Genomic DNA, 18,668 nt, shown 5'->3' on the forward strand with positions numbered 1-18,668 from the left:
TGTTGTTTCTAATGAATGTAGTCCAGCTGTCTGTGCTGAATGTTTTTAAAATGGACTGATGGAAAAGCCATTTATAACCACTGACTTTTTCACTCAAACCAGTAAACAAACAATCTTCAACACACTTATAACAAAGTCTCAATCTCTAACTGTCAGTATCTAAAGCAGGCGTCTCAGACATGCGGCCCGGGGGCCAAATGCGGCCCGCCAGGTATTTTTTTGTGGCCCGCGAGATGATTTCTTATTTATATTATTTGCAGCCCACCGGTAAATTGCATTGAACACGTTAGAGCTACATTTCCCATGAGCAGCATGACAATAAGCACCTTTACCATCTTTACCTTTAAGACATTGCAATGTGAACACATCGTAATTAGCTGAGATCAGCTCAATGGAGTCTGTAGAAGGGCATTTACACATTCATTTGATTTATTTCACAGGGTAATTGTAAATGAACACAGTACAACCCAAGTAGCTTTTGCTCATTTTCAACATTTGTACATTTTGCACTTCTTTCTAAATAGGCCAACAGACAGAAACTAAACCGGACTCTTGAAAGATCATTCTTTGATGCCCTGAACTAAAATGCTTAAAAAAAAGCTTAAAATGTGCAGATAGTTAATGTACAGTCTATTTTAAGGTATATTATAGAAAACAATAAAAAGTTGCTAAATCATAATTGGCCTAACAAAAAAGGCTAAGTCAGTTGCGGCCCCCGATCAACACTGGGTGTTCATTTTTGGCCCCCGTGCCGTGTTTGAGACCCCTGATCTAAAGTTAAAAAAAAGGATCCCCAACCAGGATTAAAGTGGGTCTAAACCAGGTCCAAACAGGTTCTAAAATATTCAGATCTAAAACCAAACTAAACCAGGACTAAATCAGGACTAAACAGAACTAAAGACCAACTCAGGGCCAATGTGGGACTAAACCAGGATTAATCCAGGACTAAACCAGGTTCAAACCAGGTCAAAACTAGGTCTAACAGAGATGTGAACTCGCTCTACATCAGGAATAATGAGTGTGAGTCTAACCCAGATCTGAAGCAGGTCTACATAACAGGAAAAGGAGCTGTAAGGTCAAAACCCAGAGCAAGCCAGGACTAAAGGTCTCCAAACACCTACCTTTGTTTGGCAGAGCCAGAGCGCTGCCCAGCGCGCACAGAAAGGTCACGGACACCTCTACCCAGCGGCGCATCTTGAAAACAGTCCAGACTCTCCGGGAACAAAGACTTTTAAAGCCAGAGTTTCCTGGGGAAGAGGCAGAGGCGGGGGCGGCGCGTGAATCACACAACATCACTACGCAGATGACGGGAGGGCGCGTGACATCACCGTGCGCTGCGCTCGAATGTGTGCGTAAACGGCGCGTAAACGTGCGTAGAAGTGTAATAAAGTTTGATGAAGCGGAGAGGGAGCCCGGGGGGAGCGGGTCCGGCCCGGGGAGGATCTGTCGGCTGTGGGACAACGAGAGAGAGTGCTTTCCTGTTGCACCAGACACTTCGAAACATCTGGTTTGGTCCAAGCACCGTCAGGCCTGGACACGACAGGGTAAAGGAAAACCAGGCCAGGACTGTTCAGGGAGTCTGCAACAGACAATATAATATCATTGATCTGTGAATGGGCCCGTTTTATACGTTTAAGTCCTTCTGTGGCGACTGAAAATAATAATATAATAATAATAATAATAATAATAATAATAATAATAATACAAATAATAATAATAATAATAATAATAATAATAATAATAATAATAATAATACAAATAATAATAATAATAATAACAATAATAATAATAATATGAAAGCCTCTCTGTAATAGTAGCCTAATAACATAGCTAATTAAAAGATAATACAAATGTAGGAAAGACATTTATGTGCATGTATTTAGAACACTCAGTTTGAGTAACGGTAATCAGATACAGTTACTCTTTCATTTGAGTGTATTTAGAGTCCAGTTACTTTCTTAAAAGAAAAAAAATATCCAGAGGGAAAAGATCAAAATGACCAGTATGCTAATGCAAAGTGCTTTATTGCCTTCCTAATTAATGGCAAATAAATTCATAACAGGCGTAAGAACACATAAATAAAATGCTAATGAATTCATGTTTTTCATCATATATACGCTACATTTGTGCACAAATATTAAGTAAGTAAGTAACATTTATTTATATAGCACCTTTCACAGACAGAAGTCACAAAGTGCTTCACAAAAATACACACAATACAATACAAATACAGATGCAGTCGCAGAATATGATGGTCATAAAACACGCCTTTATCACTGGGATTTAAAATGCTTTCTGAAACACACTGCTCTTAAAAGCATCACACATAACACAGTCATTTAGAATTTCTGGAATTATGGAACAAACAAGTCATACGGGAAAGTCCCCAACTCTGAGCTGGAAGATGGCTGGAGGATCCTGAAGCCACTGGAGCCGTTACTGGAGCCGTGACTGAGGCCGTTACTGGAGCCGCGACTGGAGCCGTGACTGGAGCCGTGACTGAGGCCGTTACTGGAGCCGTGACTGAGGCCGTTACTGGAGCCGCGACTGGAGCCGTGACTGGAGCTGTGACTGGAGCCGTGACTGGAGCCGTTACTGGAGCCGTTACTGGAGCCGTTACTGGAGCCGTGACTGGAGCCGTGACTGGAGCCGTTACTGGAGCCGTTACTGGAGCCGTTACTGGAGCCGTAACTGGAGCCGTTACTGGAGCCGTTACTGGAGCCGTGACTGGAGCTGTGACTGGAGCCGTTACTGAAGCTGTGACTGGAGCCGTTACTGGAGCCGTGACTGGAGTCGTTACTGAGGCTGTAACTGGAGCCGTGACTGGAGCCGTGACTGGAGCCGTTACTGGAGCCGTGACTGGAGTCGTTACTGGAGCCGTTACTGGAGCCGTGACTGGAGCCGTGACTGGAGCCGTTACTGAGGCCGTTACTGGAGCCGTGACTGAGGCCGTTACTGAGGCCGTGACTGAGGCCGTTACTGGAGCCGTGACTGAGGCCGTTACTGGAGCCGTGACTGGAGCCGTGACTGAGGCCGTGACTGGAGCCGTGACTGGAGCCGTGACTGAGGCCGTGACTGAGGCCGTGACTGAGGCCGTTACTGGAGCCGTGACTGAGGCCGTTACTGGAGCCGTGACTGGAGCCGTGACTGAGGCCGTGACTGGAGCCGTGACTGGAGCCGTGACTGGAGCCGTGACTGAGGCCGTGACTGGAGCCGTGACTGGAGCCGTGACTGAGGCCGTTACTGAGGCCGTGACTGAGGCCGTTACTGGAGCCGTGACTGAGGCCGTTACTGAGGCCGTGACTGAGGCCGTTACTGGAGCCGTGACTGAGGCCGTTACTGGAGCCGTGACTGGAGCCGTGACTGAGGCCGTGACTGGAGCCGTGACTGAGGCCGTTACTGGAGCCGTGACTGGGGCCGTGACTGAGGCCGTGACTGGAGCCGTGACTGGAGCCGTGACTGAGGCCGTTACTGAGGCCGTGACTGAGGCCGTTACTGGAGCCGTGACTGGAGCCGTGACTGGAGCCGTGACTGGAGCCGTGACTGAGGCCGTGACTGGAGCCGTGACTGGAGCCGTGACTGAGGCCGTTACTGAGGCCGTGACTGAGGCCGTTACTGGAGCCGTGACTGAGGCCGTTACTGGAGCCGTGACTGGAGCCGTGACTGAGGCCGTGACTGGAGCCGTGACTGGAGCCGTGACTGAGGCCGTGACTGGAGCCGTGACTGAGGCCGTGACTGAGGCCGTGACTGAGGCCGTTACTGGAGCCGTGACTGAGGCCGTTACTGGAGCCGTGACTGAGGCCGTTACTGGAGCCGTGACTGGAGCCGTGACTGAGGCCGTTACTGGAGCCGTGACTGGAGCCGTGACTGGAGCCGTGACTGAGGCCGTTACTGGAGCCGTGACTGGAGCCGTGACTGAGGCTGTGACTGGAGCCGTGACTGGAGCCGTTACTGGAGCCGTTACTGGAGCCGTGACTGGAGCCGTTACTGAGGCCGTTACTGGAGCCGTGACTGGAGCCGTGACTGGAGCCGTGACTGGAGCCGTTACTGAGGCCGTTACTGGAGCCGTGACTGGAGCCGTGACTGGAGCCGTTACTGGAGCCGTTACTGGAGCCGTGACTGGAGCCGTGACTGAGGCCGTTACTGGAGCCGTGACTGGAGCCGTGACTGGAGCCGTGACTGGAGCCGTTACTGAGGCCGTTACTGGAGCCGTGACTGGAGCCGTGACTGGAGCCGTTACTGGAGCCGTGACTGGAGCCGTGACTGAGGCCGTGACTGGAGCCGTGACTGGAGCCGTGACTGAGGCCGTGACTGGAGCCGTGACTGAGGCCGTGACTGAGGCCGTGACTGAGGCCGTTACTGGAGCCGTGACTGAGGCCGTTACTGGAGCCGTGACTGAGGCCGTTACTGGAGCCGTGACTGGAGCCGTGACTGAGGCCGTTACTGGAGCCGTGACTGGAGCCGTGACTGGAGCCGTGACTGAGGCCGTTACTGGAGCCGTGACTGGAGCCGTGACTGAGGCTGTGACTGGAGCCGTGACTGGAGCCGTTACTGGAGCCGTTACTGGAGCCGTGACTGGAGCCGTGACTGGAGCCGTGACTGGAGCCGTTACTGAGGCCGTTACTGGAGCCGTGACTGGAGCCGTGACTGGAGCCGTTACTGGAGCCGTGACTGGAGCCGTGACTGAGGCCGTTACTGGAGCCGTGACTGGAGCCATTACTGGAGCCGTTACTGGAGCCGTTACTGGAGCCGTGACTGGAGCCGTGACTGGAGCCGTTACTGGAGCCGTTACTGGAGCCGTTACTGGAGCCGTAACTGGAGCCGTTACTGGAGCCGTTACTGGAGCCGTGACTGGAGCTGTGACTGGAGCCGTTACTGAAGCTGTAACTGGAGCCGTGACTGGAGCCGTGACTGGAGCCGTTACTGGAGCCGTGACTGGAGTCGTTACTGAGGCTGTAACTGGAGCCGTTACTGGAGCCGTTACTGGAGCCGTGACTGGAGCCGTGACTGGAGCCGTGACTGGAGCCGTTACTGAGGCCGTTACTGGAGCCGTGACTGAGGCCGTTACTGGAGCCGTGACTGAGGCCGTTACTGGAGCCGTTACTGGAGCCGTTACTGGAGCCGTGACTGGAGCCGTTACTGGAGCCGTGACTGAGGCCGTTACTGGAGCCGTGACTGAGGCCGTGACTGAGGCCGTGACTGGAGCCGTTACTGGAGCCGTTACTGGAGCCGTGACTGAGGCCGTTACTGGAGCCGTGACTGGAGCCGTGACTGAGGCCGTTACTGGAGCCGTGACTGGAGCCGTGACTGGAGCCGTTACTGGAGCCGTTACTGGTTTTACTGCGTCCCACCTCTGCCCAGCACATGTATATGCATGTGCATATAACAACCCAAACGCGGTGTAAACGTGAACACGTTTTTGTCTTTGTGTCATTATGTGATGACAGTGTGAACGCCGGACAGAAAATCAAAATCAGAATAGGTTTTGTTGACACTGTAATGAGCAGGTTCACAACCAGGACTGTTCTTCAGTACATTTGTGCAGCATGAACGAGCGAAAAGCACCAAGACGACGGTAACATGACGCTCTTTGTGCTGGAATTAGAAACGATAATGAAGCAAAGCACACTCACATTTAATACAGTGTTGGGTGTTACACACAGTGACTAGGATGAGGCAGACTCAGTCAGAGGGAGGGTAGGGGTGGGTCATGTCGTGTTATCGGAGGCTCTTCTCAGAGACCTTGGTGATGTTTATGTTACGTCCTCATCAGTGACAGAAAGTGATTCTTAACCCACATTTTTGTACAGATTTGGCGTTTTAAAGGCAAAAGGTCTTTAACCTTTGATCAGCTGCTATAACAGCCCATTTCACAATTTGCCTATAGGAACTAAAGGAGCAAAGAATTTAAAAGATGAATTATTTGTTTCACACAATGTGGTTTTGTTATTTCCAAGAACAGCCAGATGACAAGCAGAACAAGAGCAGCTGAAGTCGACCACATCAGACGCTGCAAGAAGGAGAAGCACATTATCAATTGGGATAGTGCCCGTGTAATCAGCACCGAGAGCAGCTAATACCACGGTTGGATCAGAGAAGCCATCGAGATCCAGAGGCACGCACCTGAGACTGTGAACCGGGACGTACCAACTTCCCCCCACCTGGGACACAGTTCTGAAGAATTAGGACTGCAGCTACTACAAGCAGTTTATATCAGCTGACCAGACACGTCACAGCGACGTCACGTGACAGCCTTTGAGGTAGACCACAGTAGTTTTACTCTCATTTCTTCTTGTTGCATATTGAAGTCCTACTTGGAACCTTGATAAGATCCAACCAAACAAAATGTAGAAAAATCCCTCTCAAAAACAAAACTCCATAATAATGACATGACATGAATGAAGTCGAGAGAACGTGATGATATTGTCTCTCAACAAAGTGAGCAACAGGCGTGGTGAGAAAACCGCTCTCGAAGTGCCTCTTTGCCATTGAAACCCGTGCCATAATGAAACACCTTGGCAGACGTTTGCATAAAGCTAATTGACAGGCTCTTGGCGGACGATCAGAACAAGACGAGGCAAGCGCAAGATGTTCACAACACGGCACATCGCGGACAGTTCCTTGGCAGAGCCTGGGCCGGGGCTATGTGGGAATAATGAGGACAGAGATGTGCTTCCCAAAGACTCAGGCTGGTCATGTCCAATTTCAACCATGTCTTGGCAAAATAACTGTGTATGAAGCAATGTTTAGAGAAGCATTTTTTCTTTGTACAAGGAACAGACTTATGAAATAGGAGTTTGGACATAACAATATGAAAGTTATGTGCTCAGTGTTTCATTGTAAACAAAACATCAGGTACACAAGACAAAATGTTCATGTTAAGTGGTGGTGGAAGTTGCAGAGTGTTAAATAATCCGTTTGGCATTTCTCGGAGTGGATCAAACTGAGGTTGTCCTTGACCAAGATGCTTCACCCTGTCCCCTTGGGGGGGAGAATTTATAGAATTCTCTATATATTTTTACCCCACTAACATAGATGTCGTTGTTGTTGTTCTGTCGAGCTGCCAGCACCATGACGTGAGTGGATGCTATGCACGGGTTGAATTACGATCTTGTCAAGACAAATCTGATTGGCCAATGCCAATGTTTTGCAGCACATGCCGCACCCCCACTTCCCCTGCCTGCATGGTGTGTGAGTGTGAGTGGTGACCTCCTGTAGGACAAGTTCACACAATGCGGAGGTCCTCTCAACAACCATGTCCTTTCGGTCATGATTGTTACGACCCGGCTCAGCTAGGGTGAGGGAAGTAACAAAAACCAAGATGTAAAATGGTAAAATAAAGTTGTAATTTAATAAAAGGAGTGTAAAAGGTAAAATTAACCATGGAGTGACATAAATAACAAACAAAGGCTATTTACAAAAGGTTAACCAAAACAAAGTTACTAAAACAAGTGCACAAAACCAACTAGACAAAACTTACGAGTGTCTCCCACAACTTGTCACAAAAGGCCTAAATAACAAAACGAGTGACAAACAAAATGAGACACAAACTAAAACGAGTGTTCCTGGAAAACACAAAGTCATGACAGACACGAAGGAACACAGACACAGACACCAATACAAAAGCAATTGCAAAGGCGTACTAGTCACAAGGACCAGCAGCCTACCTAAACACAAGTACAAATGGCGTACTGGTCACACAGAGACCAGCAGCCCCGAATGAGACATGGTGGAGTCCTTTTATAGTGGCTGGCACAGGTGGCTTCAACGAGCTCTCCAGGTGTTGAGCTGCTCCCCCAATCAGCAGCCAGGGCCCCAATGCGCTCTACCAATCGCAGTTCAGGACCACAGCAGCAATATGTACATGGAGACAACAGGTTTAGGCCACACTGACAAAAACATACAACAAGGAGGGAACCAGGAGGCCTGGGGCCGTAACACCAGGTCTCATGACCGATCCAAATCGAGAGCATCCCTCACTGAGAACAAGACCCTGAGATACATGATCTCTTGGAGAGAGCACGCCGCCTTTCTGCAGTATCAGCTTCTAAGGCGTAAAGAGCTTTGCCTGGTAAAAAAAAAGAAAAAGAAATAGGATTACATATTACAGAGAGTTTTGCAGTCGTCCTAAGCCTACCGGGGCAGACAATACACTTCACACAGGGCCACACGGGGGCCACAGTGGAGCAGATAGTAGAGCGGGTCATCTGGAGATTTGGTGGTCCAAATCCCGCAGGTGCACACTGTTGTTGTGTCCTTGGGCACTTCCCCCACCCTACCCCCAGCGTCTGACATTGGTGTTTGAATGAGAGCGAGTGGCTCCTTGATGTAGAGCACTTTGAGTAGGTTCCTCATAGTCGTGTGGACAGAGGCTGACCAGGCACCTGTCTGTGTGAGCCGCTGTGTTCCTCTCATCCTTGTTAACGTCGACCATCAGAAAGCACCTCTGCACTTATCTTTGCACTTCCCACGCCTTACCAAAGGGTAAAGGAAGCGATAAATGCACATGTCAAATGACTTCGCAAGATATGACTTCATCTGTGAGGACATCCACAACAGCAGGCTCTTACCTGCACATCGCAGCTTAGCCATTCAGACGATGAAAGCAGGGGCACTCACTGTTCCTCAGCCGGGGCCCGTGAGGAGATAATACATAAACTGAGCCTGAACGTGAGGCACATGGTGTAATGAGGTACCTGTCCTCCATTGGACAGAAGCAGAGCCATGCTTTCCACTCTGGCAGGTGACGGTCACGGCGTCAGCACACCACAGTGCGAAGTGGCGCAGAACTTAGTGAAACCATGTGACTAGGGCTGGGTACTGTCACATTTTCATCAATACCAGTACTGGGAACTATTTGTATCATTGATTTGAGCTGAAACAACCGTCCTTTAGTGCTGTCCCTGGACCAACAGTTCTGTCCATGAAAGTAATGAACAGAACCAGGGACAAAGGGCAGCCCTGAGGGAGACCAACATTACAGTTCTAAAAAGAAAAAACTCTGATTACAAGAGTACCGTTACTTTGAACTATACTTCTCAGGTAGAAGTCAGTAAAATACTGTGTGGACATTTTGGGTGGTCCTCACTTCTTTGACCTCACCCTGATGTTGATGAAGCAGGTTTCCCTAATGCCTCTCACCTTGACACTTCTGTGCTAAACCCCGATTAGGAACCTCTCGACCTGACCACTGCCCCGCGCCGGGACTGACGGGCCCAGTGGTCAAAGTGGCCAAACCTGGGCAGTGTGGGGAGTGTGGGCGCAGTATTCCCCATCACTCATCGAGCCCAGGGCAGCGGTCAGCGACACCACAGAGGGCACAAACCTCCGAGGCCCCCGGTGTCCCGCGCGAAAGCCGCAAAGTGCTGTGAGCAAACAATCGCAGCTTGCTTTAATCAGATTAAGCGGATTAGGAGTGTTCATATAGATGACCTGACAAGTGGGACGGATCCTCAGCACAGCAGAGCGTCCGGGCTGCCGTAAGTACCACGCTCGCTCCTGCCGTCTCCCTCTGACCCGCTGCCTGGCTAACTCCCTGTGTTCTTCATTTGGTTCTGTGTGTCCCAGCAGAAGATGCCAGTGATCAACGTGGACGACCTGACGGACAAAGACAAAGCTCTGATGGAGGTGACCCAGCTGAAGACAGAGGTGAAGCTGGAGCGGTGGAAGGTGAGTGTCACGGCCCCATCTCGCCGTATCTCAGGGGCTGTAAACAGGCGGGGCCCAGGCGGTACCTGGATGGGAGGCCCCCAGGTGCAATGGGAACTGAATCTTTGGGAAAGAGCCGTTCAAGAGAGACGATCTGCAAAAATGTCACATCACCAGGCGCCAGGGTGAGGGGGTCAGGGGGTGAGGGGGTGAGGGGGTGAGCAGTGCAGGGCTTCAGGGCCATTCAAAGTAATTAAGTCTACTATAACAGAATAAAGGCCTTAAATGTCATTAAAAAGCTCAGGCTGTGATTAAATGTAGAGTTCTTAAACATTTCATTTCAAAGTTTTAGATTCCGTTTGCTGCTCCTCCGACCTCTACAGGGCATGTGCAGTTGGAAGTAGTTACTAGGCTACTCAAGTAAGAGCAACGTTACTCTGAAATCATTTTACTGCAATACAGGGTGAGGCATGGGAACCGTTTTTTAAGGTGCACACAGGTGATCATCATATAATTAGAATATCATTAAAAGTGCATGTACCTCTGTTATTCAACTTAAAATGTGAAATATATGATGGAGACTCATTACATGCAAAGTGACATATGCAGCCTTTATGTGTTATCATTTTGATGATTACTTACAGTCCATTGTTAAAATATTCTAATTTTCTGAGATTTTTAATTTGAGGTTTTTACAAGCTGAGCCATAATAATCAAAATGATAACAAATAAAGGCTACATTGTGTCACTTTGCAGTAATGAGTCTATATCATATACTCGTTTCACATTGTTGAATAGGTTGAATAATAGAAGTAAATGCACTTTTTCACCTGTGTATGCAACATTTTATGTAAAAGAAAGTTGAAAGTTTCAGTGACCCAGCGGATGCTTGGGTGGTTAGCACCGTTACTTACCATCCCGATGGGTCGGACACTCTAGGATCAATAGTTTTTTAGGTTCTCACTGCTGATTGTATCCATGGCTACGTATACATTCCATTCCAAAAAACTACCAGAAACCTTAAAAAACCTGAAATTAAATGATTATAAAGATGATCACAGGAGTCACTGGGATGGACGGCAAAGGCACCCAGTGAACCACCCCATACAACCACCTCTGAAAAGTCAAATACGCTATAATCTATATCTATAGTTGGATTGTGCACCTTTAAAGGGGCTAGATACAAGTTGGTCATTTTATACAGATGGTACTTTATGGTACTCACTACTGCCACCTCAGGTCTAACGCGTAACTGCAGTTTCTATATTAAGCACGTGCATGACGGCACTTCGGACCTGAAGTAACACCTTTCTGAGTGACAGTGCAGGATTTTAGAGGCAGTTGTGGTGAACAGGTCTGGGCTCATTCTACACATTAGGATGAAGGGGGTGATTTTCTTTTTTTTATGTACACCTATCAAAACTATTTATTCTTCTTTTTTGCCGGTCACACAACAGTGGAAACTTAATTGACACAGTTTTGAGGTTTCTCCTCTTTCAAAGCAGAAAAAGCCTCTGAATATAGAAGATGGAACTTCCCCACTCAATCTGCCAAGTCCAGCTGGCAATCTTCCTCAACTTTCTTACTGAGAATTGAGCTGAGCCAAACAAAGACCATGAGTCGCTGATGTTTCATACATGCATCATCAAGAGAGGCCCCGGGAATGACACAGGGGCCCCACAGCTTTAACTGGTCAAAGGGACAGATCATAAGGGGCCGTATTTTAGCAAGTGAAGAAAACATATATCACGAGCAGAGGGGTTCTTGAAGGGAAAACAGTTGGGAACCACTGAACATCGGCCTTAAAATGGAATGAAAGTGAAAGCATAAAGTTTTCACCATTCAAAAATTAAGTACAAGAAAAAAAGTATACATTTTACTTCACACTTTTGGAAAATTGTTATGCCCAGGCCCAATAACAGTCTATCTCTATGTCTTTGTCCCGGAGACTGGGGTTGGTTGGAACATAGTTTGTGTTTGTGCAGATATAATGAAAACTACTGAAATAGAGCGACCCCAAATATGTTCTCCACATGTAGCAGCCGCTCGACCGCCTGAGCCACGAGAGCTACTTCATGACACTTAAAAGGTCTGAATGAATTTAGCACAAGCAACTGAATAATGCTTTTTAAACTAGTGACGGGATTTACGGCTCTTTACCGGGAGCCGAGTCTTTGGGGTCGGTTCATTTCAAAGAGTCGTTCAAAAGACTGTTTATTTTAAAGGCACACTGCGTAACATTTTGGACTATGCTGTTGCCATCAGTACAAAACATTTTTCTAATGACCAGCTCGACACAGAAAAAGCTCTTTCTGCCGTGGGAAATCAAAGAATGGATTTGGATGAGGACCATACCTGTTTAAATCTCAAATTCTGCTGACTTTAGTCACATCTCCATGGAAACGAGCTGGAGACGCACCCACTCCCGCTAAAGCTATGTCATGTCTTTGGGTGAGCTGAGGCCGCTCACAGCAAAATGACATGTTTATTTGAGATATTTTTCAATGCTGAAAATATCTGTCATAAAATAAAAGCTTGTATTTCAATTTTATTTTTGGGGTAAAATTCTACGTGGTGTGGCTTTAAAAATCAAATTTCAATAACTACAGCCAGATACCTCACAATGGAACTGATATTTACGCTTGGAAAAACCTGTTTGTGAATCATATCTAATAAAAAGAGGCTGTAACTGAATTTATAGTGCATTTATCTTTGACTTCAGAGCAAAAAGCTGTGACTTGTGTGGCCTGCTCTGTTGTCGCTCTGATTCTTGGGGGAGTTCAGGGTCAAATTGGCTAAAAATAAAATCCAGCTCTTTTCCCAATTTGAGATCTGGTTCGACCCGCTCACCTGTAAGAGCCGCTCGCCCATGTACGTCACATATATACGTAGAAGTATAAGTCTGTGGTCCCAAACATCTCCCTCTGACCGTGGGGTGTCTGGTGTTCTTCCACAGACGTCCAAATGCTGCGAGGAGCTCCAGGAATACATCCAGGGCCTGGTGGACGAGGACACGCTGGTGAAGGGGATCTCCGAGGAGAAGAACCCGTTCAAGGAGAAGGGCGGCTGCGTCATCTGCTGAAGCCTCGCACAGACAGACGGAGGAGCATTTGATATCGTACAGATCTTAGTCAATTACACACAGAGTGACTTTGAAATGAATCATACAGTATGAGAGTCCCCTCGCCCACACACACACACACACACACACACACACACACACACACACACTGGGATTACGATGACATTACGAAGAGAAAATGAGCGTGTGTCTCCATCCTTCACCTCAGCCTCAAATAAAGCATGTCTTTGTAACTGTGTTTGCATATCCTGGTGTTTTTCTCATATCGCCGCTTCAGCACATGCATCACCAGAGTCATTCCGTCCGCTCGCCGTCTGAGGAGGAGAAACAGTTAGTGGCTCATCACGACACAAGGCATTTGCATTTATTGAAAGATGAATGAGTGCGGGATATGCCGGTGTCGTCTCTGGAGTGAATCGAATAAAAAAAAGGTGCAAACAGCAGAACTGATGTTCATTTTCCAGTGCGCCGCCTGCCATTAAACAGGGCCCGGGCCCCATTTTTATCAGTACAGGTTATTAGTCATTCGCAGTATGAAATACACGTTATGCGGCGGAGTGATCTGCTAGAAAATAGTCCCTCAAAATGCGATCATTCATGTGATGCAGGTCAGTTATATTCCAAAAATGATTCTATTGACACAGACATTTATATGGTTAGTCTGGTGTTATAAGTGATTTGCCTCAGGTGCTCTGTGGAGCGGGTCACACTGTTTTTAATGCAGGCTAGCTGATACCATAGACATGCACTAGCCTTGCACTAGCCTAGCGCCACGAAACTCTTCAAACATAAGAATTGCCTGAATTACAACAAAAAAATATCTCCAGAAAAGACCCTATGTCAAAAACCCTGAAACATCCCTTTAAAGAAACGGTTAAAACGACGATGAGTAGATCATCTGACAGAGCGATACCTTTTCCCTGAAGGAACACTCTCAACTATGGCCCGAGCAGCTCGGCCTTATCAATGTGTAAAGCCCCATTTAAGTCTAGCTTCATACAGTGAGAACCATATGTTTACATACACTTACACATACACATTTTTACAAAGTCAGTACATACACTAACATTACTTATGCCTTTAAACAATTTGGAAATGCCCAGATGACAATGTCACGTCCTTGGAACACAAGTCTGGTTCATCCTTGGGTGTAATTTCAAGACACTTGAAGGCCCAGGTTCATTGGTTCAAACAATGATGTAAATGTCCAGTCATCAAGCGGATCAGAGAGAAGGCGGGTTCTGTGTCCCAGAGATGAACGTGTTATGTCTGAAATGTGAAGATCAACCCGAGAACAAATGTAGAAGACCTGGTGAAGATGCTGAACCTGGTCAGAGTTTGTCATCATCCAGAGTGAAACAAGTCCTGGGCCGACATGGGCTGAGAGGGGACTCTGCCAGGAAGTGGTCATCACAAAGCCCTGATCTCAGTCCAGTTAAAAATGTATGGGCAGAGCTGAAAAGGCATAGGAACACAAGGTGGCCACAAATGTGACTCACTTACACTAAAACTCCTGCCAACTATTGTGAGAAGCTTGTGGAAGGACATCCAAAAAGTTTGACCCAAAATGTGCAGTTTTAAGGCAGCTCTACCCGGGGGCGGATCTAGAGGGGTGGCACGGGGCAGCTGGCACCCCTAGTAAAGGTCTTGCCACCCCATTGATCGTCAGCCAGGTGTTGTCTTTGTCTGTTTAAATTCTAGTATAGTCGTCAACCTGGCACTTTATAAATCCATTGTTTCAAGGACTATAGCAATCCAGATCTTCAAAGCCTGATTCTGAAGCTACGTAGGTAGTTCAACACCACCGAGTATGGAGTGAATGTAAAACTGTCTCATGTAAAGCGCTTTGTGACCATGTCTGCGCTGTATAAATAAAGATATTCTTTTTCTAAATGAGGAGCCAAGTGCCAACTCCTGTGGCTCCCAAGATGATGATTTTTATTACCATTTTTTTTAGTAAAAAATAAGAAACATCCCCTACTTGAATTATGGACAATGCTACTACTTTAAAGGATCTATATCATGCTATTTTAGCCATTCCAAAGTTAAGTATAGGCATTTATATGAATGATTGTACCTCTACCACTATGGAGCACTCATTTTTGTGATAAATATAAGTGTTTTCTGGAGGTATTTTTCAAACCCGGAAGACACAACGCTTCGATTCAGTTAACTCCGCCCCCTCTCTCCGCACATACAACTTTACCGTAATATAAATAAACAGCAATAAGTGAAGACACTTAACAATGCAGTTATAAGGAGTTGACATCTGCAACACAGCTTCATAAATGGCTAACACACAAGCTAACACACACGCTAATATGCTAACACACAAGCTAACACACAAGCTAGCACACACCCTAACACACACGCTAACACACACGCTAATATGCTAACACACAAGCTAACACACAAGCTAACACACACCCTAACACACAAGCTAACACACACGCTAATATGCTAACACACAAGCTAACACACAAGCTAACACACACCCTAACACACAAGCTAACACACAAGCTAACACACAAGCTAACACACACCCTAACACACACGCTAACACACACGCTAATATGCTAACACACAAGCTAACACACAAGCTAACACACACCCTAACACACACGCTAACACACAAGCTAACACGTGTTTTGATAAACTCACCGCTCTGGTCCATCGCTGTTTACATTATGGGACTCGCGTTGGTTATAAAAGTTAATCCACTTTGGTTCTGGCGAAGGTTCACAAACATCCATCAGAGACAGTCACAGAAAAACAATATTTTGGTGAAAGTCGCCGAATCCCGGAGAAAAAAACAACTTCAGACGAGTGGCCTCTTCTTTAGCAAGGTTGAATAAACTCCCGTCCTCGTAGCCAAACGCGCTTCTTTTTCTCCGTGACATGATCGTTAGGTAAGAATAAAGAACAGGTGTGTCCAGAGTAGGTTATAATGAGCTCCGTCTTCAGGGGATGTGTTTGTTTTGGCCTCAGCTGACCTGGAAGCACCTCGGGCACATCCTTTTTTTTCTTTCTTTTTTTTCCTTTTTTTTCTCTTTGTTTCTCTCTTAAGAACAGAAATAATGAAAAAGCTGTTTTACAAATTAAAATCAGGCTGTAAGACATTGCATTACAGATGTCGAGCACTTCCGTTCCGCTGTGACGACACAACTGAGCAGGTCAGTGGTTTTCCAGCAGAGGGCGGAACTGCTCAGAGAGCAGGATTCAGGAGGATTACTGAGAACTGCTAACCTGGCTAGCACCGTGCTGCTGTGTGCGCTCGAATCATTTCGGACTGCACAACACCCCAGGCTGTTGGACGAAATTTTCGCATGGATTTGGGAACCAATCACAGAGCGAGGAGGGACGGCAAGATGATGACGAATTATTCGATATACGGAAGCTTGTAGTTTATTTACGGATTTTAAAAAAAAGTGTATTTACGGATCAAACATGACAGCAGCAGACGCGACGCTATTTTTCTATCAAGTTTTAGGCCGGGTTCTAAATAGTTTGGCCACGTGCAGACACATGATAGACATTCGTAAACCACACCTCTCCTACGAGAAAATGAATTAGTGGTCCCCAGACTAAAAATCACTTGTGATTTTAGTCTGGCGTAAGCCAGGCAAGAGAACTGCGTGAATGAAGCCACAAACCACTCTGGGGTGTTTTGGATAAGGAAATAGCATAACAACATAGCTAAAAGCTTTAAAAAGTCGATTTTGCATGATATAGGACCTTTAATGGAGAAATTGTCTTGCGATCATGCAAAACCTGCGCACCCCCGCAATAAACAATCAACATTGTAAAATGTGTTGCCACCCCAAAAACTCTCCCTGACCCTGCTCCCGCCCCTGACTCTACCAAATATTAATGAAATCTATGCAAACTTTAAGTTTTTTAAAAACTTTAATAAATGTGTAGAACATTATATCTGTCATTCTTCTGGAACTTGACAAATACAAATCATTTTTAAAATTCTAATTGATCTAAAAAAAATAAAAGTTATTTCTGGTTTAATGGCTGACAGCGAGACAAAAATGCAAATGTGTCTTTTTGTGAAGTGTATATGCTTCTCACTGTAGTGGCCCCAGGTTCTGCTGCAGAGTGAACCGCGTTGTTTCAAGTCTTCTTTCCAAGTGAGATTTACCAAACCATGACAGAGCTGTTCAGTTAGAGCAAAACAATTGTAGTTTTATAGCAGTGCAGTATTGTTCATCTGAACATTCTGTTAATGTAATCATATATTTGACTATCGGTACAATACAGTGCAGTATTGTTCCAATTCATTCCATGAGAAAGAGCCCAAGAATTTACATTTGAACAATCTGCACCTCAGAATCATGGCGACAGACCCCTGGCAAAGAACAATGACACGCTTGCACGGCTTGGAAGTGTTAAAAAGCAAGAGGGCGGTGCGGTGGCACAGTGGTTAGTGCTCGTGCTTCACAGCGGGATGGTTCGATCCCTGGACGGGCCCTTTCTGTGGAGTTTGTGCAGGTTTCCCCTTCCACTAAAAACATGTACAAGAGGCCAGGGCGAGTGAGAGTGTGTTTGAGAGAGCGAGAGGGGACAGCAGATGGATAAGGCTATAATCCACATGCTTGAGTCTGACACTGTATGTGTTCATTAAAGGCACAACCTGATTTGTTTTTCAGTTTGCTTTGTCCTCCTTTAGTGGATTGTAAACTCAGACATTTGTGGGCTTTAACATTGTGCTTACAGTTTTAAAGCATTTAGAACCTTTTTATGAAATTGCTAGTGTTTCTGTGACAGTGACCCTGAAACGTGCGCCTATAAAGTCGTCCCTTTGAGGAACCGGGATTTTCCAAATATGTGAAGAAAATTAGGAGTAAGTCTCTACCTTCCCATAAGAGTGAGATTCATTGTTTGACCTAAGCCCAGTTGATTTAACAGGGACATAGAAAGAGCATTGGACAAACCAGATGTGTTTGAGCTTTTTATTTTCCACACTCGTCCAGAAGCACATGAGGTCAGTTTAGTGTGAGACCATGTTTCCCCAGCGACTTGTCATTATGAGCTCTGATCTGATTCACATAGCCTATATATGCACTTTCTGATGCGTCTATACATTTTATAGACTAAAATTAAGACTAATTTAGTCGACTTATATTGATAATATTCATTATAATCATATTTAATGTTGTTCCTCTGCTTCATGGAGCTGCTCCACATGAATAAAGCTCAGACCTGTCCATTTGGCAGAGAATTTACATGATCTGAGGCTCTTTCAGACGCTCAATAGAAGTTTGGATGATTTTAGTCTCTCCTTTTCATTTTTATTTAGTCTTATTTTAGTCGACTCAAATATCTGGACATTTTAATCATAGTTTTAGTCTCATGAGAAAGTTTTGATAAAGTTTTAGTCCAATTTTAGTCATCAAAAATAACACTTTGACTAAAATTAAGACTAAATATTTTAGTCGACGAAATGAACACTGAGTGGCTCTAAAAGACATCTGATCACAGTGACTGTCCAGTGCTAACATGAAAACACATGAATGTGAGATGCACTTATTTCACTTTTACACAGAAGACACACTTTTATTGCTGAACTTCCTAATTGGCTGAGGTCAGAGGTCAGAGTCAGAGATCAGAGTCAGAGGTCAGAGTCAGGGACGGTACATTTACCCAACCACATGCACTTCAGTGGTTCTCAAAGTGGGGGTCGTGGGACATTGAAATGGGGGTCACAAGATGATTTAAAGACAATGTTTTTTTATTTGACGTGTTGTTGATTGAATACAGGATATTTTAGTGAAATGAAGCCAAATATCAAAATAGAGCATCCAAATGATCAGATTTTAAATGATTTGCACCTTAATTTATGATCAATGCTGTTGCATTTTCTCAGAAGGGGGTCCCGAGTTGTTGGTTGACTGATTTTAGGGGCTGCGGCCTGAAAAGTTTGGGAACCCCT

The 18,668-nt window shown here is 46.1% G+C and overlaps 2 protein-coding genes across 2 annotated transcripts in view; both read left to right on the top strand.

Annotated features, from left to right (window-relative positions):
- Positions 1 to 18,668, top strand: part of arhgef2a (Rho guanine nucleotide exchange factor (GEF) 2a) — a 125,672-nt gene that overhangs the window by 21,551 nt on the left and 85,453 nt on the right. The gene's annotated exons all lie outside the window — the stretch shown is intronic.
- On the top strand, positions 9,463 to 12,744 carry gngt1 (guanine nucleotide binding protein (G protein), gamma transducing activity polypeptide 1). The gene is made up of 3 exons (XM_079570576.1): positions 9,463 to 9,479; positions 9,571 to 9,669; positions 12,605 to 12,744. The coding sequence occupies exons 2-3, from the start codon at positions 9,574 to 9,576 to the stop codon at positions 12,728 to 12,730; spliced, it is 222 nt and encodes a 73-aa protein (XP_079426702.1). The 5' UTR covers positions 9,463 to 9,479; positions 9,571 to 9,573; the 3' UTR covers positions 12,731 to 12,744.

This window comes from Gobius niger (assembly GCF_951799975.1).
Source record: "Gobius niger genome assembly, chromosome: 14".
NCBI classification, from domain to species: domain Eukaryota; kingdom Metazoa; phylum Chordata; class Actinopteri; order Gobiiformes; family Gobiidae; genus Gobius; species Gobius niger.